Genomic DNA, 25,613 nt, shown 5'->3' on the forward strand with positions numbered 1-25,613 from the left:
TGGAAGGCGGGGCAATGTTCGTGCGGGGCAAAGGCGGAGGAATCATAGAATGGTTAGGAGAGGAGACCCCCAAAGGCCCTTTAGTCCAACCCCTTGCAAGAAGCAGCGGAACGGTTGTTTAAATGATGCGTGTGTTTTTTAATTTGTTTTTTAAGTCAGGTGCGGGAACGTGGGGAAGCCGAGTCGAACCATTGGTCCGTGGGCATTTCAGTCTTGTCGAAAGGCGCGGACGCGGTTAGGGGCTCGACAAGGCTTTCAAGCGAGGATTCCTCCCAGCCCCGCCTGGAGATGCGGGGATCGAACCCGAGACCTTCTGCAAGCAGCACAAGTGCTTTACTAGTGAACCACGCAGGGTTCCCAGGTGTATTTGCAGTTATTTGAAGTAAGCGCCGCATCCGTCTCGGAAAGCGGCACAAATGACACCAGTCAATGGAGGATGTTTCCCACGTGCAACTGACACGCGTCCCGTCCGGCTCCTGTGTTCGTTTTCCAGTGCTCCGCGAGGAGCAGCACATTAGGTTGAGATACAGCGAGAACGGCATTGCCTACTGATTTTCTACCTGTTGTCCACACCTTGAAAGCCGCAGTGCTGCATTTAGGTGCGCCCTTCTTTTGCCCTACCTACTATGAAAGCACATTTCTCCATGAAAAAATAATCATGATGTGGTATCTACTTCCACAACTTTTGGTTACAAGATAAATGCAGGCATTCGGTGGGTACCATTACAGAGCTACAGCAGTTGGGAAGGCTACACCTGTACCTGTCTACCATACCGGAAAGCCCCTTTTAAAGGCTAAAAGAAACCTAGAATTGTGGAGTTGGGAGGAGTTCCAAGAACCATTTAGTCCAACCCACGTTGTTGTTTTTTAGTGGAGTGGGGGGAGTGCAGAATCATTTATTACTCAGCAGGACTGCACCTCAATGCATGAAGAGTGTGTTTTGCGATTGTCTTAGGCTCAGCCTTTTGTGTCTCCAGTTCAAAAGAGTTCTTGTGCAGTTATGGAATGCTCTCTCCAACCTTGCCATTGTTTCCACAAAGTCATTTTTGTTTTCCTAGGCATTAGGGCAATACCAGTTATTTCATATTGTACCGGTAGGTCTGTTTTTAATATGTTTTAAGTCGTATCATTGTACCTTTTGGTCAACTTCTTTAGGTAGAGAGCAGTGCATAAATTTTATAAGCATAAATCTACTGCATGCTGCTGGTGGGTCAGAACCTTGCCCCCCCCCAACCCCATGGGCCAAGTTGAGCAGGGGTAGGTGGGGCTGGCCACCTGCCAATCATTTTATATTACCATAGCATCAGGTGATCCGCTTTTACTTGCGTGGTTTGAAATTAAACTGTGTGAGATCAATTGGCTGCTGGTGCTTCAAAGCACCATGCATGGCATGCAAGGACCAATACTAGGCTGATTTATTTATTTTTTTAACATTTATGTACACCCCTTAATTAAAAGACCACAGTGCTTTCAAAGAGGCATGTATGGCTCTGTATAAGCATCAACTATAAGCTGCATTGGGACGCGGGTGGCGCTGTAGGTTAAAACCACAGAGCCTAGGGCTTGCCGATCAGAAGGTTGGCGGTTCAAATCCCCGCGACGGGGTGAGCTCCCGTTGCTCGGTCCCTGCTCCTGCCAACCTAGCAGTTCAAAAGCATGTCAAAGTGCAAGTAGATAAATAGGTACCACTCTGGCGGGAAGGTAAACGGCATTTCCATGTGCTGCTCTGGTTCGCCAGAAGCGGCTTAGTCATGCTGGCCACATGACCTGGAAGTTGTATGCCAGCTTCCTCAGCCAGTAAAGCGAGATGAGCGCCGCAACCCCAGAGTCGGCCACGACTGGACCTAATGGTCAGGGGTCCGTTTACCTTTACCTATAAGCTGCATTAGATTCCATACAAGCCCTGGGCTTTGCAGGTGCTGCTGATCAGTGGTGCCTCCAAACCCCCTTTTGACCTAGCCATGTCTTCACTTGTCCCATACCTGACATCAGATGTCAGGCAGGTGGGTGTGACTTGCTTCAAAATGGCTTTGCAGGTCAAATAGGCCTGGTTTCCCTACCCATCCTAGAAAGCTGCTGCCAGCACTGTGCCAAGATGAACTAACGGTCAGACTTGGTGTAAGGAGACCTTTGTGCACTCAAACCACGCTGTTTTATTTTGAATAAGAGGCGAGGTGATGCGCTCGTTTAACACCCCACCTGCCCCCCGTAACATTTCTGTCCCTGTACAACAATGCATGCTCATTTCTGAGAGACAGCTGCTCTCTCCCTAGTTTCATTGCCACTGTCGTCATGCGTGGCAGATGTAAAACCCAAGGCGAAAGTGTTTCAACAGCAAGATCTGCTCTGGAGACGCTTGGCAAAATGGCTTCTGTGATCGTTTTTAATTATTAAATTAAAACAACAACAATCGGAAGTAAATCACGGGTAGTAACACAGGGCTAGTGGCAGGTTCTCCCTGCGGTTATTTTCATTGCTCTGCACTACAGTGGCTCATGCTAAGGCAGACACAGGCGATGCCAGAGGCTAGAGTGGGAACAAGACTTGTGGAGTGTATACATACCGAATCTCTGTGAAGTCGATACCTGTCTCTTTGTGTCCTTTTAAGTAAGCGGGCTGAGTGTGTGTATGGACTAGATGGATGGGTGGGTGGGTGATAGAGAGAGAGAGAGGAGGTGATTCCAGCCCTGCCCACTGCTGTCATGAGGCCCACAAGAGACCTGAATAAATGCAGCCCTCGAGGGAGCAAAGAGGTTTCCCACCTCTGCTTTGGTTAGGCAAAGTTAATCCCCCACAAAATTGGCTAACTAGCCATCGTATTTCCGTGTTCCTTCCTGTCTGCTGCTGCAGTACAACCCCCAGACACAAGAATACTCATTTGGCAAGAGCCTAGCCCTAGAAGGCTGCCGGGGGGGGGGTGATGGGGGAGATATACTGTGCAAAAATAGATGGTACTGGGGACTATCGGGGTCAGGCACCGAAGGAATGAGCAAGCCAGCTTGAGAGCATGGACGAGAGAGCTTCTCTCAGCAATGCTATCTGGTGGAAAGGATGCACACTAAGGAAGAGGCTGAGACTCTGTGCCCAAAGTTCAGCAAGGCAGCGGGTCAAGGAAGAGATACTGGAACTCGATTCTGTGCAATCGGTAAAACACAGCTTGCAAACATGGGGGTGGATGCATTCACCAAAGCTGCTATTCCACAGCTGGTGAAGGAGGGAGCTCCCCTTTCCGGTCTGGCAACGGTCCCGTGTGGGTTAGTGTTTTCCAATGACAGGACACACTTCTCTTCCACTGTAGTGATATCAACACGAGAGGCAATAATGAGGATTCTAACATGTGAGGACGTTACAGATGAAGTATCCAAAACAGCAATCAGCTTGAGATGGAAGTATCGGTATGGTGAAGCAGTCAACGTTTGAGACGGGGTGCGGCGATCAATAATGTGGTAGGTTCAGTTAGAGGTGACCAAGGAGGTGTGAGAAGGGAGATCCACACTGCTTGCACTGAGGCCTCTGCTCTCAGCCCGAAGACCCTGGGAATCCTAAAAAAATAAATAAACCCAGATTCACTTACATATTCCAATCTTGTATTCATTAAGACCAAGAGCTTGTGTTAAAGCATGAAAAGTAACCAGCAAGTGTTCAGATTTCTCTCAATACAGCACAGCATGTTAGCCCTGAGAGATGCAATCTGCACCACTTCTGTTGCAGAAGTGATAATTAAGGCACCCCACAGTGATGATTCAGAAGTTAAGAGGGGGAAATCCTTGCCTCACACTTGATTTCCAGCTTACCCGGGGGAACTTCTCAAATGCTACAGCAGCAAATATTTCAGACACATGCACGCTTCCAGATCTGTGACCTGGCTTGCATGTAATGCTAAGCCAAACCATGGCTTGACATGAACATGTGAGCGTGTGGACTCCCAGAGAGAAGAATGCTCCCACTTTGCTCCTCCTCCAGGCCTGCTGCTGTGAGGACAAAGCATGAGCTCAGGTTCGGATGATGCACTAAACCAAGCCATGGTCTACTTCTCAGCAGCAGCATGGCCAAAAGAGCAAAGTGGCCTAGATCTGCTCTCTGGGAGCTTGCATGACTGATGAGCCAAAGTTTGGCTTAGAATTAGGTGCGAACTGAACCACTATGTTTCCTTCTGCACTTAATCCAGACTATAACCCTTCCAGTGGTGATACCAATACCCACGGGAAACTTACACATTCTGACAGGTTATACTTTTCACCTTAGCTGATCTAACTCTCTTTCCCTGCACCTGAATATTTTTTTGTCCATTTGCAGTGACAGAAGGAGTGAAAATAACCTGCAGCTAATGCTGTTTTGGGAACATAGCAAATGGTGCTCTCACCTGGAAGGAATCCTCACTGGATTTATTCAGGTAGTTCAGTGATGCTGCCCTTTTCATGCTAAAAAAAAGTAAGAAAAAGATGTTTCCATAGCACTGGCTCCAGGAATACTCTTTTCATTCATCTGGGAATACTCTGGGCAAGAAATCTTGACTAAACTTTTTCCACTCTATGTCAGAGAATATCCCTTTGCCACATATCAAATTAGATATCAGTGTCCTCAACATGCTGATGATACCCGGCTCTTTGTAACAACTGACTCAGGAGATGCTGTGCAAGCCCTAGCCCAGTGCCTGGACTCAGCAGTGGGCTGGATGAGTGCCAAAAACTGAGTCTGAACTCTTCCAAGATGGAGGCACTATGGGTGAGCGGTTCCTGAGTCTGCTAAACTGGAAAGGTTCCTACTTTGGGTGGGGTCAGTCAACTCTGGAAAAGCTAGGTTTGGAGTTTGGGGGGCACTCCTGGATCAATCTTTATCAATAAAGGCTCAAAGTGACCTCTGTAGCTAGAGGTGCCCTTTACCAGCTTCCTTTCTCAGATGAAAGGAAGTTTGGAAAATATACAAACTTAACATAACTTGAGATAACTTAACTTGACATAAAGTGTCTTTCATCAAGGGTAATGCAAGGTGGTAAAGGTAAAGGGACCCCTGACCATTAGGTCCAGTCGTGACCAACTCTGGGGTTGCAGCGCTCATCTCACTTTATTGGCCGAGGGAGCCAGCGTACAGCTTCCGGGTCATGTGGCCAGCATGACTAAGCCGATTCTGGCAAACCAGAGCAGCGTAAAGAAACGCCGTTTACCTTCCCACCGGAGTGGTACCTATTTATCTACTTGCACTTTGACGTGCTTTCAAACTGCTAGGTTGGCAGGAGCAGGGACCGAGCAATGGGAGCTCACCCCATCGCAGGGATTCGAACCGCGACCTTTTGATCGGCAAGTCCTAGGCTCTGTGGTTTAACCCACAGCGCTACCCACGTCCCATGTAAGGTGGTACAGACAATAAAAATGACTGGAGGTGGTTCAGATGAACATTTCCAAGCCTGGGACAAAGTCTCAGCCTTGCATGCTCCCTCCTCATGCACAGTGATTCTCCTTCTCCTCTCCTGAGGCAATCCACAGTTTACCATTCAATCCTAACCAGCAAACTATGGTACAGCCAATTATTTTTTTAAAGGTCTTTAAGAAAGCAGGGTGCAGGTCTAGAGATGGCAGCTAGCTAGATGCAACAGCCACAGCGAGTTTATCTTACCGCGGATTTTTGTTTCCTGCTCTGAGAGCCTTTTACAAAAAAAGAGCACAGTACAAATGCTTTAAGCAAACAAATATGCAAGCCTCTTACTTGGTGTTCCTTGGCTCCAGCGGGCCATTCCCCTGCAGTTTCTTGACCAGCATTTCACTGCTTCTCCTGATCACATCCCGAATCTTCCCTAGAGAACCGCTGCGTCGAAGGGCACCAGTGCCATCCTGGACAGGAAGACAACAAATGGCAATCATTGGTGAGATGGTGTGTGAACAGTGACTCGTCCAGAGAGCAGAAAGAAACGGCTCCATGCGATTTGGAGTCAGAACCTAAAGGCAACCTGTTAGTACAGAGGTAGAGGATCTCTCCCTTTTCCTGTCTGGCAACAATAACTGCCAGTATCAAATGTGCTGGTGGCCTACACCAAAACAAGCCTATGTAAACGCACATCAGATTTGGAGGTATTATATACAGTGGAACCTTGGTTCTTAAAGGGCTTAGTTGACAAACAAATCGGCTCTGGAATGCTGAAAACCCGGAAGTAAGTGTTCCGGTTTTCGAACATTTTTCAGAAGTCGAACGTCCAACGTGGCTTCTGCTTGAGTGTAGGAAGCTCCTGCAGCCAATCGGAAGCCGCGCCTTGTTTTTCGAACGGTTTCGGGAGTCGAACAGACTTCCAGAACAGATTAAGTTCGAGAACCAAGGTACATTGTAAAGCAGAGGTAAAGCACTCTAATTCCAATCAGCTCCAGCCAGCACAGACCATAGTCAGGGTTGACAGGAGTAACAGGGCCACACATTTCCCATCTCTGATTTGAAGAAAAGTGTGGTAGAGGTTTTCTGGGACTGTACCAACTTCAGGTTGCAATTGGGGGCTGCACAATTGTGAAATGGGGAGAAAACTAGTAAAAGATTTGGCCTGTTCTTTCCCTTCACAACCTATTCTATGTTTCCATCCGCTGGGGGATAAATTGATTTCCCCACCAGCAGCCTGTGGGGTAACATTTATTTTGGTGACCGTTCCAAAAAAAGTGGGGTGTGTAAAACTGAACTTCACTTGCATACTGAAGAATACACTCTTTTTAAGAGAGTTCCTTCTTCTCAACAGACAAATGCATCATTTGCACACAACAGAGGCTGGCATATGCTCTCGCTGCCATGAATCCACGCCTAGATAAACACAAACAATGGGCATGGCCCACATATAGGCCTGGGAACAAACGGAAAAGCAGTGTGGGTCTTGTGTGTGAGTGAGAGACATTTATTGAAGTTATGGCTGAGTTGCAAAAATTAACATGGGCATTGTTTGCCGTGACCACCCAGCTACCGCAGCATCACTAAGTCCTCACAGCCATGCATATCCGCTGTGTGAGCAAGAAATTACGCCCACCGCTGCTCTCAATTTCTCCCATGCAAAACAGATTCAGTGATGGGAACGGTCACCAAAATAAATGTTACCTAGAAGGCCTTATTCTGGAATGGTATGTTACTTAAAACAGAATTGTTGTTACGGCTGTTACAATTTACTACCTGCCCTTCAGCCTAACACGTCCCGGGGCAGGTTACAATTAAAACACACCATTACTATTAAAACACAGTATTACATATACACACAATCACCATATAGACCACATCTCTAATGTGAGCACTTTGTGCCAGGAACGGTGGTTACTCAGAACATCCACACATGTAGAAAAAGGAGCACACACATACACAGAGAGAGGATTTCAAAGACATTGGAGTATAGTAAAGTTTAGATTGTCACATGCTCAGAAGCTACAGTCCTCCTATGCAGATAGAACTATGAAGCCACACTCTTGAAGAGGTTGTCATGCAGGAAATAGGTGTGTATTGCACCCTGAAGGAAGACTATCAGAAGAGGCATGCTGGAGCACACTAACGGTCTATCTAGTCTGTTTTCCATAAAGGCTAGCCAAATGTTTCCGTGAGGCAGGACACTATGATTTATTACCATGGGGGGGGGGGAGGGCAAGAGACTGTTGCCTGCCATTTTCCTTTTACCCTATGGGCAATCAGCACTGTCAGAAATCACACCACCAAGTCATACTTGCTGCATGCAAAGATCCAGGCAAACATCTCTACATTTTCACTCCTGTGTGAGTCTACTTTTCTCTTCGGTGAAAGTTTGTGACTCACTGAAATCCAAACTTCAAACCAGATACCCTGGTTCAGCAAGAAGCTGCAGGATATGAATAGCCTTGATCTAGATCACTGGTGTGGCCATGTGGCTGGAAGATTCAAGGACGAAGAAACATTTGAACATTTCAGTCTAGTATAGTGTAGTACAGTATAGTATCATTTTATTTATTTGCTTGGTTTGCAGAATACGGATAGACATCTTTTCAAAGTCAAGCACTGCTAGTTGTTGCTTCTGTTTGTATTACTTATCAGTAAAAAATAATAATAATGCAATAATGCAAAAAGCAATTTTTTATTCTGAATGTGTACCCCAGATAAAAAAGTTTGAGAACCACAGATCTATATCTATTAGTCATGGATATATATATATATTTCCAAAGGTCTCCTGCCTCTTAATAGTCCCTATTCCGAACTCAATTTCTCTATCCCAAATTAACCCTTGTAATGGTCCTGATTTTCATGTGTTTGTGTCCTTGATTTGCCTGCATATAGTGGTAACTAGAAAATATGTCCATTGTTTGCCAGCTGCCTTGCATGAAAGCAGAATTAATTAGATCTCTTAATGAAGGAGGTTGGGGTTCTAGCCTCATTTTAATGCAAGAGCCTAAATATCAAGCTTGCTTGATGGGGGAGGGAGGGAAAAATTGCAGTTCTTCCCCGCTACCCCCCCCCCCCAGCTCACAATCCACAGCTCTGGGAACAAAGCCTATGGGAAATGGTACTAAGAGCTTTCTATGTTTAGCCTAGAGGAGAGACAGTTAAGGAGTGACATGATAGCTGTCTCCAAACATCTGAAGATATGTCATGGAGAAGATGGAGAAGGCTTGTTCTCTGTTGCCCAGAGGGCAGGACTGTAACTGGTGGGTTAAAAGTGGAATTCAGCTGAACGGCAGGTGAAAATTCCTAATGGCCTTTTCAACTCCATGACTCCCACTTACAACGCCCCCTCCCTAGCCCTGCTTTGCATCTGTGACATCTGCAAGCACAGAGGGACCACTGTATGCTTCCTCAGTGGTGGCAACGCTGCCACTTGAAACGGGTGACTTGGGAGCCGTTTACACTTTTCACCAGGTCCATGACAGCACTGCACAAGGGGGCAGTGGGAAATTACAAAGACAGCTCTGAGCTGCCTGGCGCAGAATCTTCCCAGTGATGGGCACCTGTCAGGGCTCGAGGAGAGATAATTCAAGGAGAGGTGGCTCTTGTGTAGGAAGTGGCCGTTACACAATATGGTCAAACCACTGTATTGTTGCAACTTAGGGCCCCGACGTAGGGACGCGGGTGGCACTGTGGCTTAAACCACAGAGCCTAGGACTTGCCGATCAGAAGGTCGTGGTTCAAATCCCCGCGACGGAGTGAGCTCTCGTTGCTCCGTCCCTGCTCCTGCCAACCTAGCAGTTCGAAAGCACGTCAAAGTGCAAGTAGGTAAATAGGTACCACTCCGGCGGGAAGGTAAATGGCATTTCCGTGCGCTGCTCTGGTTCGCCAGAAGCGGCTTTGTCATGCTGGCCATATGACCCAGAAGCTGTACGCCGGCTCCCTCGGCCAATAAAATGAGATGAGCGCCACAACCCCAGAGTCGGCCACGACTGGACCTAACGGTCAGGGGTCCCTTTACCTTTACCTAGGGCCCCGACGTAATTTAAGAATACTGACCCAAGATGTGCAGAAATAGTTTGCGGTTGCCCTAAGACAGAGGTTGCCAACACAGCGCCCACGGGCGGCAGGGCATCATGTGGCATCTTCAAAAGGCCCCAGTAAATATCCCCTCAAAAATCCACAATGCACTGTTCCTGCTCAGTTCTTGTTTGTACTGCTTTCTCTCCTACAATGAATGTGCCCCCTTAAACATGCCTATGTTACAGGATAGGACATGAACCCTCCCTTCCGTTCTAAACACACGAGAGGTGCAAAAAAATGTCTGTTATTAAGTATTGGCTGATGCAGGTGCCTTTTTCCCATTGATAGTGAGGGGGAAGATGCCTGCAAAATTTGGTGTACCTGTCTCGGCTCTTCACGTGTGGCAGCCATTTTGTGTTATGCCGCAACCGCCATTTTGTGTCTTGTCACAAGCGCACCTGCATGGCAGCCATTTTGCGGAATCTCATTTCTGTTATGTTTTTATTTTTATGCCGTGAACAGTCCTGAGATCTTCGGATGAAGGGAAGTATACAAATTTAACAAATAAAATAAACCAGTTCTCGCAGCACTTTCTCAAATTACCAAACATGTCCAATGGCCCAAAAAGTTTGGCAACCCCCGGCCTAAGTTCTGCTGCAGGTAGGGCATGGAAGAGATGCATGAAGATGCCCTAGCTCAGGGATGGGAATCTTCAGGGGCTTCTGAACACCATCCCTGGCCATGCTGGCTGGGACTGATGGGAGTTGACTCAAACATCATCTTGAGGGCCACACATTTTACAACCCTGCTGTAGCTTATAGGGAGGCTCTACAGCACAGTTTATGCCACAGAATGTTTTTTTTCCCTGGCTATGGACACCTGCTAGGCTGCACTGCAGATTCTCTGGAAAGCTGGATCTTTCGTTGAGGTCTTCGCCAACTATGTAACTTAGTGTTGTGGGGACATCAACACCTATAAATGCCAAAGGAGGTGTTTGTGGGCTGGGTCAGGACTTGATACCACTCATGGGAACTTTTTTTGTGAGTATTCACACACACAGCAGCAGGCTATCGTTTGGATAGATGTTGGAAGGTCTGGAAACAAATGGGAGTAGGTGCTGGAGTTGTGAAAAACCAGTTATCTTGATCAGATCCTTACCTTCAGAAGGCAGTGATCTACCAACCCCCCACTCATGTACTTTCCAGCTAAATAGATCTGTTAGTATAAACTGGATTCCAAACTCTGTGGAATATTCCCACAGATTTGGGCATTCCCACTGGCTTTATTGCCCACAGCCATTCACCCAGTAACTCCCAGGCTCCCCCTCCAATTGTTTCAGAAGGGGAAGACCCCTGCTATAGAGAGGGCAAAGGAAGCTCAGGAAAGATGCAACCAGTTTCTTGACTGGCTATGCCACAGCAAACAAACCTTTCTTTTCATTGTCATTGTATTTGTACAAAACAGCGTGAATGGGCCCCATGGTTGTACAAGATGAGGTATTGTTTTTTGCTGTAAGTATGCTCCGTGACCATTACTTGTAAGCTCCTGGAGTTTTGTAACATTTCATGTTGGGGCTCAGTTTTGTCCTGATTATTTGGAATTGCTTTCAGTCTTTCTTCTGCAGCTGTGTTTGGCCTTGAGAATACCCATGTATGGCATAGGTACCGTTCATCAGCACATTTAAGGATTTATACACAAGAGCTGATCTTTTCCAGCTTTATAGCCCAAGAGAAGTCAGGTGTTTGTTTGTTTTTGCTCACAAGAGTTCCATCTGGCTTTTACATGCAAACCTCTTAAGTACTCGGATTAGAAGCACATAATTTCATTAAATCCTTCCGCAATGTTTGAGCTAGCTGCCATTGTAGCTCACGTTAGCTTCATGTTGATTTTCGTCTCTGCTTTACTGAGCTAACAGTTGTATGCCTCTCGACTCAAAAGTGAGGTCCACTGGGTTCAAGTGGCTTATACCCAGGTAGCATGCACAGGAACTCTACTGAAAGCTGCAATCCTATGTTCACTTACTTCGGAGCAAGTCCCATTGAAGTCAATGGCATTTTACTTCTGGGTAGAAGTAGGATTACGGAAAAATTGGCCAGGTTTATTATATATTATTTGTAGCCACGTAGCAGGTGGCTTCAAAAGATGATTAGACAAATTCATGGAGGATAAATCTATCAATGGCTACTAGAAGCATTAGCTATGATCTGCCTCCACAGCTGGAGGCAGTAATCCTTCTGAATACCTTGTGCTTGGCTCCTGCTTGCGGGTTTCCCACAGGAATCTGACTGGCCGCTGAGAAACCAGGATGCTAGACTAGATGGGCCATTGGCCTGAATCAAAAGGATGCTCCAGATTTCCTCCTAGGTACCATATGGGTCACTTTATGAGTTGAGCTAAGGGGACCATTTCCATGGGATGACAAGCCAGCCACATGTTGGCATCAAACAGGAATATGTATTAAGCAGAGAATAAAGAATTGGGATTCATCTGTAAAGGGACAGAATTGAAAGCAGCACAGGAACTTCAGAGCTTCCCACAATCGAAGGTTATGTTTAAGCAAAGGTCACACAGGGATCATCCATACTTACCTTTTGCCTCACATTTTCTAGGCCCAGGTCCACACTATAAAGCGCATGGTCAGAGTCCATTTTTTGTTTTTGGCACTTTTACCATGAGAACCCGCTCTTTATCGCCAAAATGGAACAAACGGCAATTCAGGTTTTCCGTGGATTGTTGTTTGCTCCAATTCAGTGATAAAGAGTATGCATTCGCAGGGAAAGCACTGACCCCTGACCATTAGGTCCAGTCATGACCGACTCTGCGGTTGCGGTGCTCATCTCGCTTTATTGGCCGAGGGAGCCGGCGTACAGCTTCTGGATCATGTGGCCAGCATGACTAAGCCACTTCTGGCGAACATGATAAGCGCATGGAAACACCGTTTACCTTCCCGCCGGAATGGTACCTATTTATCTACTTGCACTTGGTTGTGCTTTCAAACTGCTAGGTTGTCAGGAGCAGGGACTGAGCAACGGGAGCTCACCCCGTCGTGGGGATTCGAACCGCCAACCTTCTGATCAGCAAGTCCTAGGCTCTGTGGTTTAACCTACAGTGCCACCCGCATCCCCTTACTTGCCTTAGACATAATTAAAAACAAAAACAAACCTGGGCTCTTCTTATGGTCTTTTGATGCCAGCTACTTTTAAAGGTCAACATTATCAGCCTCTGGTTAACTAGAATACTAGATATAAACATAGTAAATAAAATCAAGAATGCTTGTTCTTTAGGCAGGGGAAGTCAAATGTGCTGCACCCCCCCAAGATTTTTCCACCATTTCACCTTACAAAATGCAAAAAATTCTACACCCTACCCCCAAATTTAATGTTTTTGATAGGATATCTCACATATGATGCTTCTCCCATCAATACAACTCCGTGGTAGGAAGAACTTTCCTGGTTGAATCCTACCAACAACTTAAGGTCAAAAGAATATACAATCTTACTTCTTTACCCTGCCTTGTGTTTTTAGAAAAGCAGACAAGAAATGTTTTACTGATGAGCTGATCCAAGCTGCTATTCCCATCACGAACATTATTACAAATGAAACTAATATATCCCAGTTCTCCTAAGGGAGGAAGACTCATTCTTTTTTCCCTTGGTGGGCGAAGCGTTTGGGTGACTGAAAACATTTGAGCAGTTTTGCTTTGCACTCCTCAAATATTTTTACTTTCTTGCGGTGCTGGAGTACAGTGATGCCTAGGAAGGCACAAGGACAGGTAGGGTAAGCGAGAGAGACAATATAGTGCCGGAAAGTGGGAATGAATTCAGGTCCACTGCTGAATTACATGTATGCTGCTGTCCTGCAGCAACGGTTCATATTTTATTATTCCTATAAATGCCTGATGCAGCATTTTCCCTTAGAGGTGTAGATTCTCAGACCCACTGAACCTTAGACTGTATGGGTAAGCAATAATTCTGAACAAAAAAACAACAGGTCTTCTTAAAGCTTTCATTTTCCCCTTCTGTTTGACAGAGTGACTTTATACACGGTGGCTACTGCACAGGGAATAGCAAATCCTTTCCCCTTACTTGCTCCATAATAATCAGTCAGTCACACACACACACACACACACACAAGCTTCATTCATACTTTACACACGTACCTAAGGCCAGTTTGCTGCCTGCTTTCCACAACAGAGCATTTGCAGCGTGTAGAAGCCTATAAAGATTTGCCCTCGGAGGAAAGAGACAGCAATTCTCTTAAAAGAGTAAGAAGAGCGGCGGCATGGTGAAAAGAGTCACGGAGAAGAAGGGGATCAGGTCCTTCTGCCTTTAATTGGAGGTAAATCAGTTCACAACATTAAAGGAAAGCACCAAGTATGCGCCAAAGGCAGAAAGTAGAACACACTTTTAGCACCCCCAGCTAGTGCTATTTTATTTTTATTTTTTAAAAAGGCTTGTGGACAGCCCCAGTGCAAGGCAAAATGCAGAGCTGGGCAGAGAGCTGATCGAGGCTCCGTCGCTCTAAGGGGAGGCCCTGGAAGCAGCTTCCCAGGACGGGCTCCAGAGGCATCTTCACAGCATCCTGGGACAGGCTCCACCTCCCCACTCGGTGCAGGGCAGAACCACAACCAGGTGTAAAAGAAGCATCAATAGGTTCTTAGCAACTGCAGCTTGCGTTGTCTCTGGATGGGTTGGTTACACCTCTCCCTACCAGCTCCCTTTATGGGGAGGCAACAGCTGCCATGCCCCAGACATGCATTAAGCTGCCCCTTTTCAGAATCAGACAGGCAAAAAAGTTCCGCTGTGGCTGCAAAGGACTTCCCAAAAGGAGCCCCAAGAGGCATTTAGGCCCAAGAGCCTTCAGACTGTCCTGCCACACAGCTCCAGCCGAGAGCATCCTTTCCGGGGCAGGCACTCCCTTGACCTGCATCCTGCCTCCAGCAGCTCCAGAAAAGAACAGCACAGGGCAATAACGGCATACTCTTATGGTTCATTTCCATCACTCTATGGTTATGGGCTGCTGGAGCAAAAAGGGTGCATACGTCTTACCTAACACCTAGCCCTAATTCTAATTTATAAACGTTATCTAGTCGCCGTCTTCTTTTAAAGCCAGCTATACTCACGAGAACACCAAATCACATCAAAAACAGCCACAAAAGCTATGCATGGGTAGGAGAGCTGAAGGGGAAAAATTCCCTCACACCTGCATGCCTTGGAGGAGGATCAAAGCGCCTGACTCCCCTTCAGAAACATAAAGGAGTTATACGTCCAGCACCAGTGCAAGGGATGAATTAACTGTCTCCCTTAGAAACCAGAGCCCTGAAAATTCCAGCGCCCAGATTTCCCCTCAGACATTGCTAGACCCTCTGCACCAGGGGTGGAGAACTTCGGCCTGTGGGCCAAATACGGCCTGCCAGGCTTTCCCACTTGGCCAATCGGCTTCCCCCTCAAGTCCTACTCCCCGCCTCCTCCACAGCCCCATTTCCACTGCCTCTCAGATGCTCGCTGCGGATTGGTTGAGCAGCGCAAGGGGGAGGGAGATCGCAGGGAAGTTAGGTTTCAACCAACCACCTCCCCACAACCCTGTCTGTGTGAAACAGCTGAGAAGCGGGGGAACCAGGCCCACCGAGCTGGCAACGTAAAAGGGAGCTTGCTCTCTTCCTGCAACACTCGCCGGCTTGGCTTCTTCACTGTGCGCTGAGAAAGGGGGTCCTATTCTCAGCGAAGAAGCACAGCAAGATGAAGATACAGGGATACAGCAACATCCTCCTGCGTAGTTGACTCAGCCCTGCCTGTTTGACTACAAGAGGGCAGGCAGGGGAAGTGGGTGGATGGATGGAGGGAGGGAGAAGGGTGACAGAACCAGGATAGTTTTTTGAAGTGAGTGAATACGCAGAGTGCGTGGAAATGCATGAATGCTCTGTGTGTGTGTGTGTGTCCTTGCTCTGTCCAATTTGGATTTGGCCCTGACCAATACTGGCCATGTAGGTTTCCATGATGTAAAATGGGCCAAAAAATAAATGCTCTGCATGCAAGTGGACTTCTCTCCAACACTTCCCCAGACTTTGCTTTCTACTCAACAAATCCCATCCGGTATTCTCTCCAACAACGTGCCCTTTTTCACAGTCTACATTTAAATCCCCACCTCATTAAAAAAAGAATAAATAAATTCTGACAACTCACTGCAAGTCCCGCTGTACGCCCCAGTTCCCAAGGGAACTCTCTCTCTCCTCCTCCTCACCCCAAATGGCTCTCTCAGCTCCCTACAAAGCTACACCCTCATGCATTCAATGGCATGGCTGCCACCAAGGCTGAAATCTTATGTACCTGGGAATAAGTGCCAATGAGCACAGTGAGACGCACTTCTATATAAACATGTAGGACTGCACGTCTCTCCCACACTTCCACTGTACACTTCCATGCTCCAACCAGAAATTCCCTTCCCCATCCCTTAAAATATTCCCCAATGCCCCATCGCAATGGGCCGACCTACTGTCACCTTAAAACCGAGGCCTTCTATTTCTGCCTGCCTCTGCTCCTCGCTGTCTTGCATGCAAGAGCCTTAGATCTCGGCCTTTTTATACAAGGATGTGCAGTTCCAACCCTCTCTCCCACTTGCCTAGCCAGGCTTCTAAAATAAGTAGCAGCTACAATTGCTACAAACACACCCATTTGGTGTGGGTTTCAGGGTGGATTTTGTGTGTGTGTGTTTGTGTGTGTGTGTGTGTGTGTGTGTGTGTGTGTGACATTTGGCTGGGACCTTGCGATCTCCAGTGATAAACCACAGCAAGGTTAAAACTTTTACATTCATGACAATAAATAAAAGAGATGCAAATATGCAGTCCCGTTTCGCCACCCCCGCCGCACAACAAGAGGAGCGGCAACGAAGCAGAGGCAGTTGAGTCACCCTTGTCTGTGATTATCCCTCCTGTTGTGAAAAAAAGGAACTGTGTGAGGAAATGTTCCTGGGTTCAGAGTCCTAGAGAGGCTGTTTCTTCTGAAATGCAGGCGTCTTGTAGTGCTAGACTGGCAGGGGAAGTCCAGACCAAAAGTCTAATCAGAGGGGGCAGTACTGGATAGGCCATGAAAACGCTATCCATGACGGTTGCAGCCCCTCTAGCCTACCCTCCTCCAATGTCTCCATGCCATACAGGAGATGGACTATGCCCAGCTCATTTAAAACAAGGTCCTCTTTAGGAAGTCACATCTCACGCTTCTGCCTCACACACTTTTGCCCTGGCATGTCCGTCAGTATTTTTATTTTCATACAATGTGCCCCATTTCTCTTTCTTTACCCTGCAAGAATAGGCTAAGAGGATCCATCAGCAAGGAGAATGGACACAAGCCTGAAGCTTCTTCCATCTCCATCTGGACAGGCCCAATCCCTATGAGAAGGCGGCTGCAAGGGCATACAAATGCCATTTAGGCATCCCGGACATGACCAGATGAACAGGAAAGGAAAACAGAGCACGGAACAAGGATGGGGGTTATTGGACTACAACTCCCATCATCCCTGACCCCTGGCCATGAAGGCTGGGGAACCCAACAACATCAGGAGGGCCACACACTCCTCATCCCTGGCACAGAATACAATTCGCCCATCTCCCTAACTTTCCCTGCCATCCGAAGCTAGGGGTGAGAAACACATATATCCCAATGTCTACCCTGCCTCCCCACCATCTGCTCTGGCTTCAAGGGAAAATGGAGGGGGAAGGAGGCAGAGAGAAGGGCAAGGCGGGGTGGGAGGAGAGCTAAAATGGGAAGCAGAAAAATCTGAGTTATGCTAGAAGGCAAGGAGAGGGATGGTGGGAGACGGTGGAAGGAAGCCAGGAGGCGGAGTAGGGCAGAGAGATGGGCAGCAAGGACCTCTTCAGACTGCAGAAGACCTTCGCCGAGGGCCCCCGTTAAGACACAGGAAAGAGAACGGAGGAAGTCACAAGGAGTTCTGCCAAAGTCCTGCACTGGCGGAGGGGAAGGGGTGGGGCAAAATGGCGGATTCGTGGAGTTTCTTCCTGCTCTCTCTTGCCGGTTGACATGGTAGCAGTAGAACCAGGGTGCAGCCAGCTGGACGTTCCTCTGCGGGTGCCGTTCCACTCCTCGGTGCCCGCCGGGTTGGGGTTGGGGACTGCCGTGGAGTCCTTGCCAAGGAGAGCAGGAACGGTGGAAGGAGGGGAGGGGTGGCTTGGAGGAAGAAAGCCAGAAGGGGCGGCACACAAACATCCGGGCGATTGTGGTGAAGGGGTAGGGTGGGGTTTGTGTGTGTGGTGGTGGGGAGGAAGGAGTCTCAGGAGGCATTTAAGCCTAGTGCACAGAGAGGAGAAAGACAAAATTTTACAAGGCCATAGTGAGGATGCACAACAACCCCAAACAAAAAGGAGGGAAGGGAGATACAAACCAACGGTACAAGCATGGGGAGCAAACGACTGCAGGTCAGTGGGGTGGGGAGAAAATCACACAGCTGCCCTTTATAATCCTCACAGAACTCTAGCCCAATGGTTGCCATTAATTTGATTTGAACTGATTTTATAATGAATTGATTTCAGAATGCTGTATTATTTTACTGTTGTTAGCCGCTCTGAGCCCGGCTTTGGCTGGGGAGGGCGGGATATAAATAAAATTTTATTTTTATTATTGGTGGGTGAGGAGCAAGGAATTTCCTCGGGCAACATGCGATTGGCTAAAGGGTGCTTCAAAATATTCACGGCATAGGGCTTTGCTTAGTCATGGGACCTCGGGGCAGTAACCAGACCCTTTGCCAATCCTGCCATCCTCTGAATGTTTTGGACAACAACCCCCATCAGCAAGGGGCTGATCAGTATTGTAGTCCAAAACATTCAGAGGACGCCAGCGTTGGAGAAGACTGCCTAGTGCAAGGAAGAAACACTAGATTGCAGCTGCATAAATGAAGTCTCCCTCAGTTATTCCAACATCTCTTGCTATTACCAGTCTAATATGGAGGGGTGGGAGGGTTTAGAGGGGAAAGGAAAGGAGGGGGAGTGGCAAATATGAAAGGACATATTCTGTTTCTCAAAGAAAATGCTGCTCCTTTGCTCCTTTCCAGAATCCATCTCCTTGACCCCGTGAGCTAAATGGATCGGGTTCCATTTAACGTAATGCTAAGCGGATCGTCCTGAGAATTCTGGGAAGCACTCTAGAGTACATGCTCGGCTCATGAGAGATGGTGGGCAGGCTAGCAAGGCCTCACATTTGTCCAACGTAAACAGAGCGCATAATTTCAGTGAGAACGTTTTAGGAGGCAACTGGTGGCAGTGGGAACCCTGTCTTCCAGAATCCAGAATCCAAGGAAGCTCAGTTCTCACCGGAATACAGTTTGAACTGAAAAGAAGTATGGCAGTAGCAGGGCTTAGTGCCTTATCTCAGTCAGTTGTTTTTAAGATTCTACGGAATTTGGGCAGCTGCAAGTTTCAGCCCTTTTCTGGAGTGGCTCCTTAGGCTCTCCATCAATAGCTCTCAGATGGCCTTGCCTCCATTCAGCTGGAGAAGGAAGTTCTATCTGATCCATGTCACTGGCAACCCTTTAAGGCTCAAGCAAGCTGATCCTCCATTTTGAACATCTAAAGCAGGGTTTCCCAAACTTGGGTCTCCAGTTGTTTTCGGACTGCAGTTCCCATCATCCCTGAACACGGGTCCTGCTGGCTAGGGGTGATGGAAGTTGTAGTCTAAGAACAGCTGGAGACCCATGTTTGGGAAACCCTGATCTAAAGAAACATGCAATGAGAGAGGGAAGGGTTTGTGGCATAAGAAGAGCATTCAAGAATATAGAAATACTACTGCAATGTAGGCTCACAGTACAGACATGACTACAGAGGAAACCAGCACCTGAATTACCGGCTCTTCCTCAGGGATGAAGCCCACCCTAAGCCCTGGAGATAGCTATATAAAAGGTGGGGGGGCAGGCAGTCCTTTTTTCCAGGAGGTGGAATAGATCAGAACAGCCTTCCTCAAGCTGATGCCCTCCAGAAGTTGCTGGACTGCAGTCCCTGCCATCCCCAATGTTTAGCCACGCAGGCTGAGGCTGATGCGAGTTGGGAGTCTGACAACTTCTGGGGGGCACCAGATTGGGGAAGCCAGCCTCAGAACAAAGGGTAGCCCCAGTCATAGCTTGCAAGGGACACTAGCCTAAGAATGAAGACAAACGCAACATTTGAAGAGCGGAAGGAAGTAGTTTGAAAGCGCCCTTTCCAGACTAAATACAAAACGTACCACTGAAAAACTGGCGCCCAAGTTGTGGAGGAACTGGTCCTCATGACTTTCTATTTATTTATTTAATTTATGTACCACCTTCATCTTCTAATGATCTCAGAAATCATCCACCCACCTTTCCCTACAATTCCTGGAAAGGTTTTGGAACTCTTTTTCAAAATATTGGTTTGTGGATTTTCTGGTTAAATGAATAATAAATGTATATGGCAGGGTGGGTGGGGAGAGAGGAAGATGAGAACTTTTGCTAATTCTTCCTTCAACTTGCAACCCCCTATATTTCCTGAAAATCTGCAATGGAATCTCCAGACCAAAATGGTGCTGGAGGATACAGGGCTAAGGGGGAATTGGCAAACAATTAACCCCCTCATCCAGTCCAGTGGAAGCCTCCACCGGATCACAAGACCCCTGTATTTGATGAGGTGATAGGGATGACGTCTGAGAAGAGGGGAAGGCTGATCAGGTGATTGTTCAGCTAGCTAGACTGTACGTCCACAATGCAAGCTGCAAATCACAAAGCTAGAATCGCATGGTGGGCGGAGGGGAAGGGGGCCTGTGACTGCTCTTAAAATACCACGTCAGTCTTCATTCCAAGAGGGAAGTGTCATTCTCTGAAAAAGTAAAGAACGAGGACTGAAGCCTTTTAGGATTAGGGAGTTCTATACACTCCTTTTCCCCCAAGTTTCTATGGGGTCCTCACATTCTCTTACAGTTTTTGTTCACGTACTGCCTTTTAGGTACAATCCACAATCAAGATTGCAAGACACCTTGGTGCTGATTGGCTGTCATGGCAATGTGCCTGCGATAGATGGGGGATGGAGAGGCACATGCAAGCAAGCGAGCAGCTGCAGAGAGGATGGAGAGTTAGTGAGCGATGGAGAGAGTGCAAGTTAAATGTAACCAAAGCATTAAAACAATGGGTCGGTAAGTCCCTCCTCATCCTTCATCTAGGTCAAAGTCCTTGCTGCTAGCTGCGTCTTATGGAGAACCCCAAAGGAACAAACATGCTTAAAGGCTGCATTGAGGCAAGCTACGCATCCTCACACACCTTCCCCAACTCTGGGTACGAAACGCACTTCTCGCCAAGCCGAGGAGAGACAACAGGTCTAAGAACCAGTCTTTGAGACCCAAAACCAAAACCAGGCAGAGTCAAGATGCTTTTCGTGAAGTCTCATATTCTTCCACCAAATCTCACTTGTTACATAGATATAGTAATGTTGCCACTAGCTGAAATCTCTTAGGATCCTGCTACTCGCCAGAGACGATGTCCCACCAGTCCACCCAGCCCCAAGCACTCTGTTAGGAAACAGGCTGCATATAGGAAGAAGCTAAATCCTCTCGTTGATAAAAGACCAATCCAGGGGTCAACAAAGGAGGAGGAGGGCAGAGAAAGAGGTTACCTGCTCTAACTCATACAGTGGTACCTCAGGTTACATACGCTTCAGGTTACACACTCCGCTAACCCAGAAATAGTGCTTCAGGTTAAGAACTTTGCTTCAGGATAAGAACAGAAATCGGGCTCCGGCGGCGCGGCGGCAGCAGGAGGCCCCATTAGCTAAAGTGGTGCTTCAGGTTAAGAACAGTTTCAGGTTAAGTACGGACCTCCGGAACGAATTAAGTATTTAACCAGAGGTACCACTGTACTCGCCTATAGAAAATGAAGTTGTGGTGTGTTTGTGGCCTCTTGAAACTTTGAGGTAGATATGCCTTTGAGTCTTCACACATTCATTCCAGTGCCTCTTGGCATGTCCTTCAGATGCCAAACACACACACACACACACACACACACACACACACACACAACACACGTATACACACATACACACCCTACCCCATAAACATCCATTTTCCTGGATGGCGGCAGCCCTAGGACCCTAACCGAAACAAAGCCCTTTACGCTCTTCGCTCCGAGAGCGAAGTTATCTCCTGGGAAGCAAAACAACCTTCTTTCCCTCCCCGTCCCTTGTCCCTGCAACAGATCAGGGGAGAGCAGCACCGTAGGATGTTAGTAGAGGAGATCAAAGCACCTACAATCAGTGGCTTCTGCTCTTACTTCTGCCCACTCGCCCACCTAAAAAAACTGGGGGACGGGAGATACTACTTTCTGAGTTGAGTGGTGAGAACTAAGATGGGAAGAGCTCCCTTCCTGAGTCTGGCTACCCGGCAATTAAGAGGAGCGGGCAGGGAGCATGCAAGAGGATGGATGGAGGTGGGCATGCCACGACAGGCCATCAGCTCCCCGAGACGGCAGGGGCAGCAATTGGCGGACAAAAAAGAAAGAACAGCTCTGGGTAGAGTTTGCTGCCCTCTGCCTCTCTCGGCCGGGCTAGGCGGGTCTTGATGGTGGACTTGTACTTACCCCGTTCCATTCCACGCCCATACTCACTTCCTCGCTACCATCTGTGGCGCTCTCATACTTGACGCTGCCCCCCAGGCTGTCTCGGCTCCTCCGCCTCTCGGAGCCATCGCCCTCTTTCAGAATCTCTACCACCTTGGTCTGGTTAATGGGGTCAATGCCCTGCAAGGGGACAAGCACAAAAGAAAGAGACAAGGGGGTTGGGGGTGGGCAAGGGAAGCGCAGAGCCCCTCAAACGTTTCCTAGAGATCTAAAACACTTCCTTGCTTCCTGGCCAAAAGGTCATGTGTGTTAATTTTTTTCTGGTGGCGATTTTGGGTGGAGACAGGAAGGTGTTCAGGAAGGAGATTGGAAAGACCATAGAGTTGCCCTTTCACTTCCTGGATCCCACCATTGTACGCATGCCAAGTTCTGCACCAAGACACTGGCCACATTTGCAGAATCAGTTCTTAGCTTCCTAAGCCAAAATATGCCCCTTTATTCCCACTTCGCTCCTCCCTTCGCGTGAGTGAGCAACCCAACTTTTCAGCTAACATCTGAACTAGGAAGTGATGGTTAATGGCTTCAACACAAGTTGGGGTATTAATTTAACTTTAATTATGGCTTCATATTCTGGCTTGTTTGGAAGCCACTAATCATGAGTGGTCTTCAACTAAACTATCCTGTCAGTGCAAGGATTACTGCTACCACTGCAGGATTCTTCTCCCCTCTGCATCTCCTCCTTCTGGTGCACCATGCATCCCACCCAAAATCTGCTCCAGAGTACTGGGGGAACCCCTAGAACAGATTGAGGGCATTTAAAGAGATGCAGGGGAAGGAGATGGATAAAGTTCCATTGCACAAGCAGAAATCCTTGCAGCTTTTGAGCTATCTACTTAGTGCTATGCTGAATACAACCCCATCTCCCACCTTGGTTTAGATGTACAGTCATACCTCGGGTTACAGATGCTTCAGGTTGCTTTTTTTTGGGTTACGGACGCGCCAAAACCCGGATGTACCGGAATGGGTTACTTTCAGGTTTCGGTGGTCACGCATGCACAGAAATGCTAAATCGTGCTTTGCGCATGCATACAAGCACTGAATCGCAACCCATGCGTGCACAGACACGGCACTGTGGGTTGCGAACGTGCCTCCCGCACGGATCATATTTGCAACCCAAGCATCCATTGTACTGGGAAGCTATAGCTGACTAAGGTTTCCTGGCTTGCTCATTGGCTTGTGTGAAGGGAGGGGAAGAGGAGGAACAGAGGAGGAGCAAAGGTGGCTTTATGCACCTTCTTTATATCTTGACTTTCTAGGAACATACAAAAACAGTCCTCCTGGATCAGACCAAAGGTCACAAGGTTGCCTACATGGCGCTTGCAAGCACCCATGTGCCACACAGGGTTTCTCGGGTGCCCTCAAGGTCTGCTCCCCAGTCCTTCCACTCGTTGAAATTCTACTGCAGCTAAGACAATACGTACTCACGACTGTTGCTCTGGTTTGCAAATGTGCATGGGGGCCCAAAATGCTAGGTGACCCTGAAGTCCAATCCTATCTCCTATACCAAACAGATATCCCTGGAAAACCCACAAGCAGGAGAAGAGGTAAACAGCTTTCTTCTACTGTTTTCCCCAGGAAGCTAAGCTGAGATTTGGTTTTGTGAACATGGCTGTTGCACGGCTTGTATGGATTACATACACATTTTTTATATATGCATATATTTGCCCAACACACATCTCCCCCCCCCCAACTTTTGTTATTCAGGGGTGGGGCACGGAGCAATGGGACAGTAACAAAACCCTCTTCCTCCATCACTACATAAACTTCACCAGACATTGCCCACACTTCCATAGCCATAACGCAAGCATAGGCTAACTTTGGCCCTCCAGATGCTTGGGCCTACAATTCCCATCATCCCTAGCTAACAGGACCAATGGTCAGGGATAATGGGAATTGTTGTCCCAAACATCTGGAGGGCCGGAGTTTGCCTATGCCTGCCATAACGGCTAAAAAACTTGCCTAAAAAGAATAATGAAGCCAAATGTTCTCCAGATGCTGAATTCCACAGTCATCTAAATGATCCAGTTGTGAAACACACTGAGCTTAGCTCAGCTCCTGGCAACAAATGACTAGGACATCAAGATGAGACCATCAAGAACTTCCAAAGTAAACCGGGGTAAAAATAAACATACATGCAAGGAGTGTTCCTGAAATTCTTTCATTTCATGCCTCCGAGCAACTATATGGCCTGGGCACAATTCTATATAAATTCATTGCAGTTCCAACCAGCTGGACAGATCTACATTAATGATCTAAAGCTCATTTTCTGATTAAGCAGAACTTTTCCAAAGGAGTCATCAAGCACTTGACAGGCAATCAATGCATTTATGCAATCAAATCTTGGACTGAGATATGAATGAGCTGTGTGCACCCGCACACAGCTGTTCTACTCCTTCGTCAAGTCAGGATGCCACAGTTAGCTTCCCATTATGTCCAAACTGGGAACTATGGCTAATGGCTTCCCAACAAGCCAACGTTGTACAGCCATGAACCATAGCTTCATGTTCTGGCTTGGTTTTGGAAGCCATTAACCATAGTTTCCTGTACAGACATAAAGGGAAATTATGGATAATTACAATTACCCAATTTGCTTTCCTGTAAGGAAGCAAAGCAGCTGCTTACAATTGCATGAAGCTCATTCATACTGCGGCTTAATAAGACAAGATTTTATTGCCTGAACCCAGAGAATGTCAAGTAAATTATTTCGGCCGGATTCTATAGCCTGCTGCAATTTCTTTTGCTGATGAAGTGGAAAGATCCTGAAAAAAAGCATATCGAGCTGCAACTTTCTAGGAAAAGCCACACTGACAAACAACTGGCCACACCTTCTCAATCAACACCAGCAGGGAACTTTATAAGGGCATTTTACATATTTGATGACAGCCAGTGGTTTAGGCTCCACCGTATAAGCCTTAAATTGCCTGGCAAATCTAAACATCAGATGAAACACTCAACTTTTGCTTTCTTCTCCCTAGAGTTCCCTTTACGCAAGAAGTTGTTCGTGGGGTGGTGTTGGCCTTACCTGTCTCCGGGATCGCACTGCACACTCTTCCAGCGTTTCCGCAGCCTCCAGCTTGCCCTGACGCCTGTACAGTGCGCCCAGGTTCCGCAGAGTGGTGTTCACTGTGGGGCTAAGGTGAAAGTGAAACACTGAAGCCAGCAGTCCTTGCTTACCATGGCAATAGCTTGAACACTGAGCCGCCCTTGTCTACACACCTCCCCACTTCCCATGACACTGAGATTGCTTAGCTGAATGGTTACTACCCAGCAATTACGCAGAAAAATGCTGCACAAGGAAAGAGGTCCTTGCCCCTTGCTATTAGGCCCTAAATGGGCATATTCATGTTAGTAGCAGAAGTTGAAAGCTAAAAATAAATAAAATGGGTGGGATCCGAAACTACAGGAGGCTTTTGGATCCAGTGGATACTTCTGCTAAAGGAAAAGAAGTGACTTTTGCTGATTTGCCCTTCCTGCTGTATCCCCCACCCCAATGTGACTTTCCATTCTGTTCTGAAGGGTCCCCCAAACTCTCTGGAGCCAATTTTCAAGGAAGGAGGTGCTCTGAAGGCAGGGGGGGGAGAGAACTGGAAAATAAGAACCTCCCATTAGTA

General features: G+C 47.5%; 1 protein-coding gene across 8 annotated transcripts in view; it reads right to left on the reverse strand.

The window, feature by feature from the left end:
- Positions 1-2,365: 2,365 nt before the first annotated feature.
- The window catches only part of KLC4 (kinesin light chain 4), a 64,106-nt gene continuing 40,858 nt past the window's right edge, over positions 2,366-25,613 (reverse strand). For 4 of the 8 annotated variants that reach the window (XM_081188602.1, XM_081188599.1, XM_081188601.1 and 1 more), the window contains exons 12-16: positions 25,025-25,133; positions 21,964-22,122; positions 5,704-5,828; positions 4,364-4,421; positions 2,366-3,542 (exon numbers count right to left, since the gene is read on the reverse strand). In XM_081188602.1, coding sequence (XP_081044728.1) covers positions 3,453-3,542; positions 4,364-4,421; positions 5,704-5,828; positions 21,964-22,122; positions 25,025-25,133 — 541 coding nt within the window. In that variant the 3' untranslated portion in view covers positions 2,366-3,452. Of the gene's footprint in view, positions 3,543-4,363; positions 4,422-5,703; positions 5,829-13,696; positions 17,685-21,963; positions 22,123-25,024; positions 25,134-25,613 lie in introns of those variants that run through there. The other 4 variants (XM_081188603.1, XM_081188604.1, XM_081188606.1 and 1 more) reach the window with 4 other exon arrangements.

This window comes from Podarcis bocagei (assembly GCF_964188305.1).
Source record: "Podarcis bocagei genome assembly, chromosome: 3".
Taxonomy (NCBI): domain Eukaryota; kingdom Metazoa; phylum Chordata; class Lepidosauria; order Squamata; family Lacertidae; genus Podarcis; species Podarcis bocagei.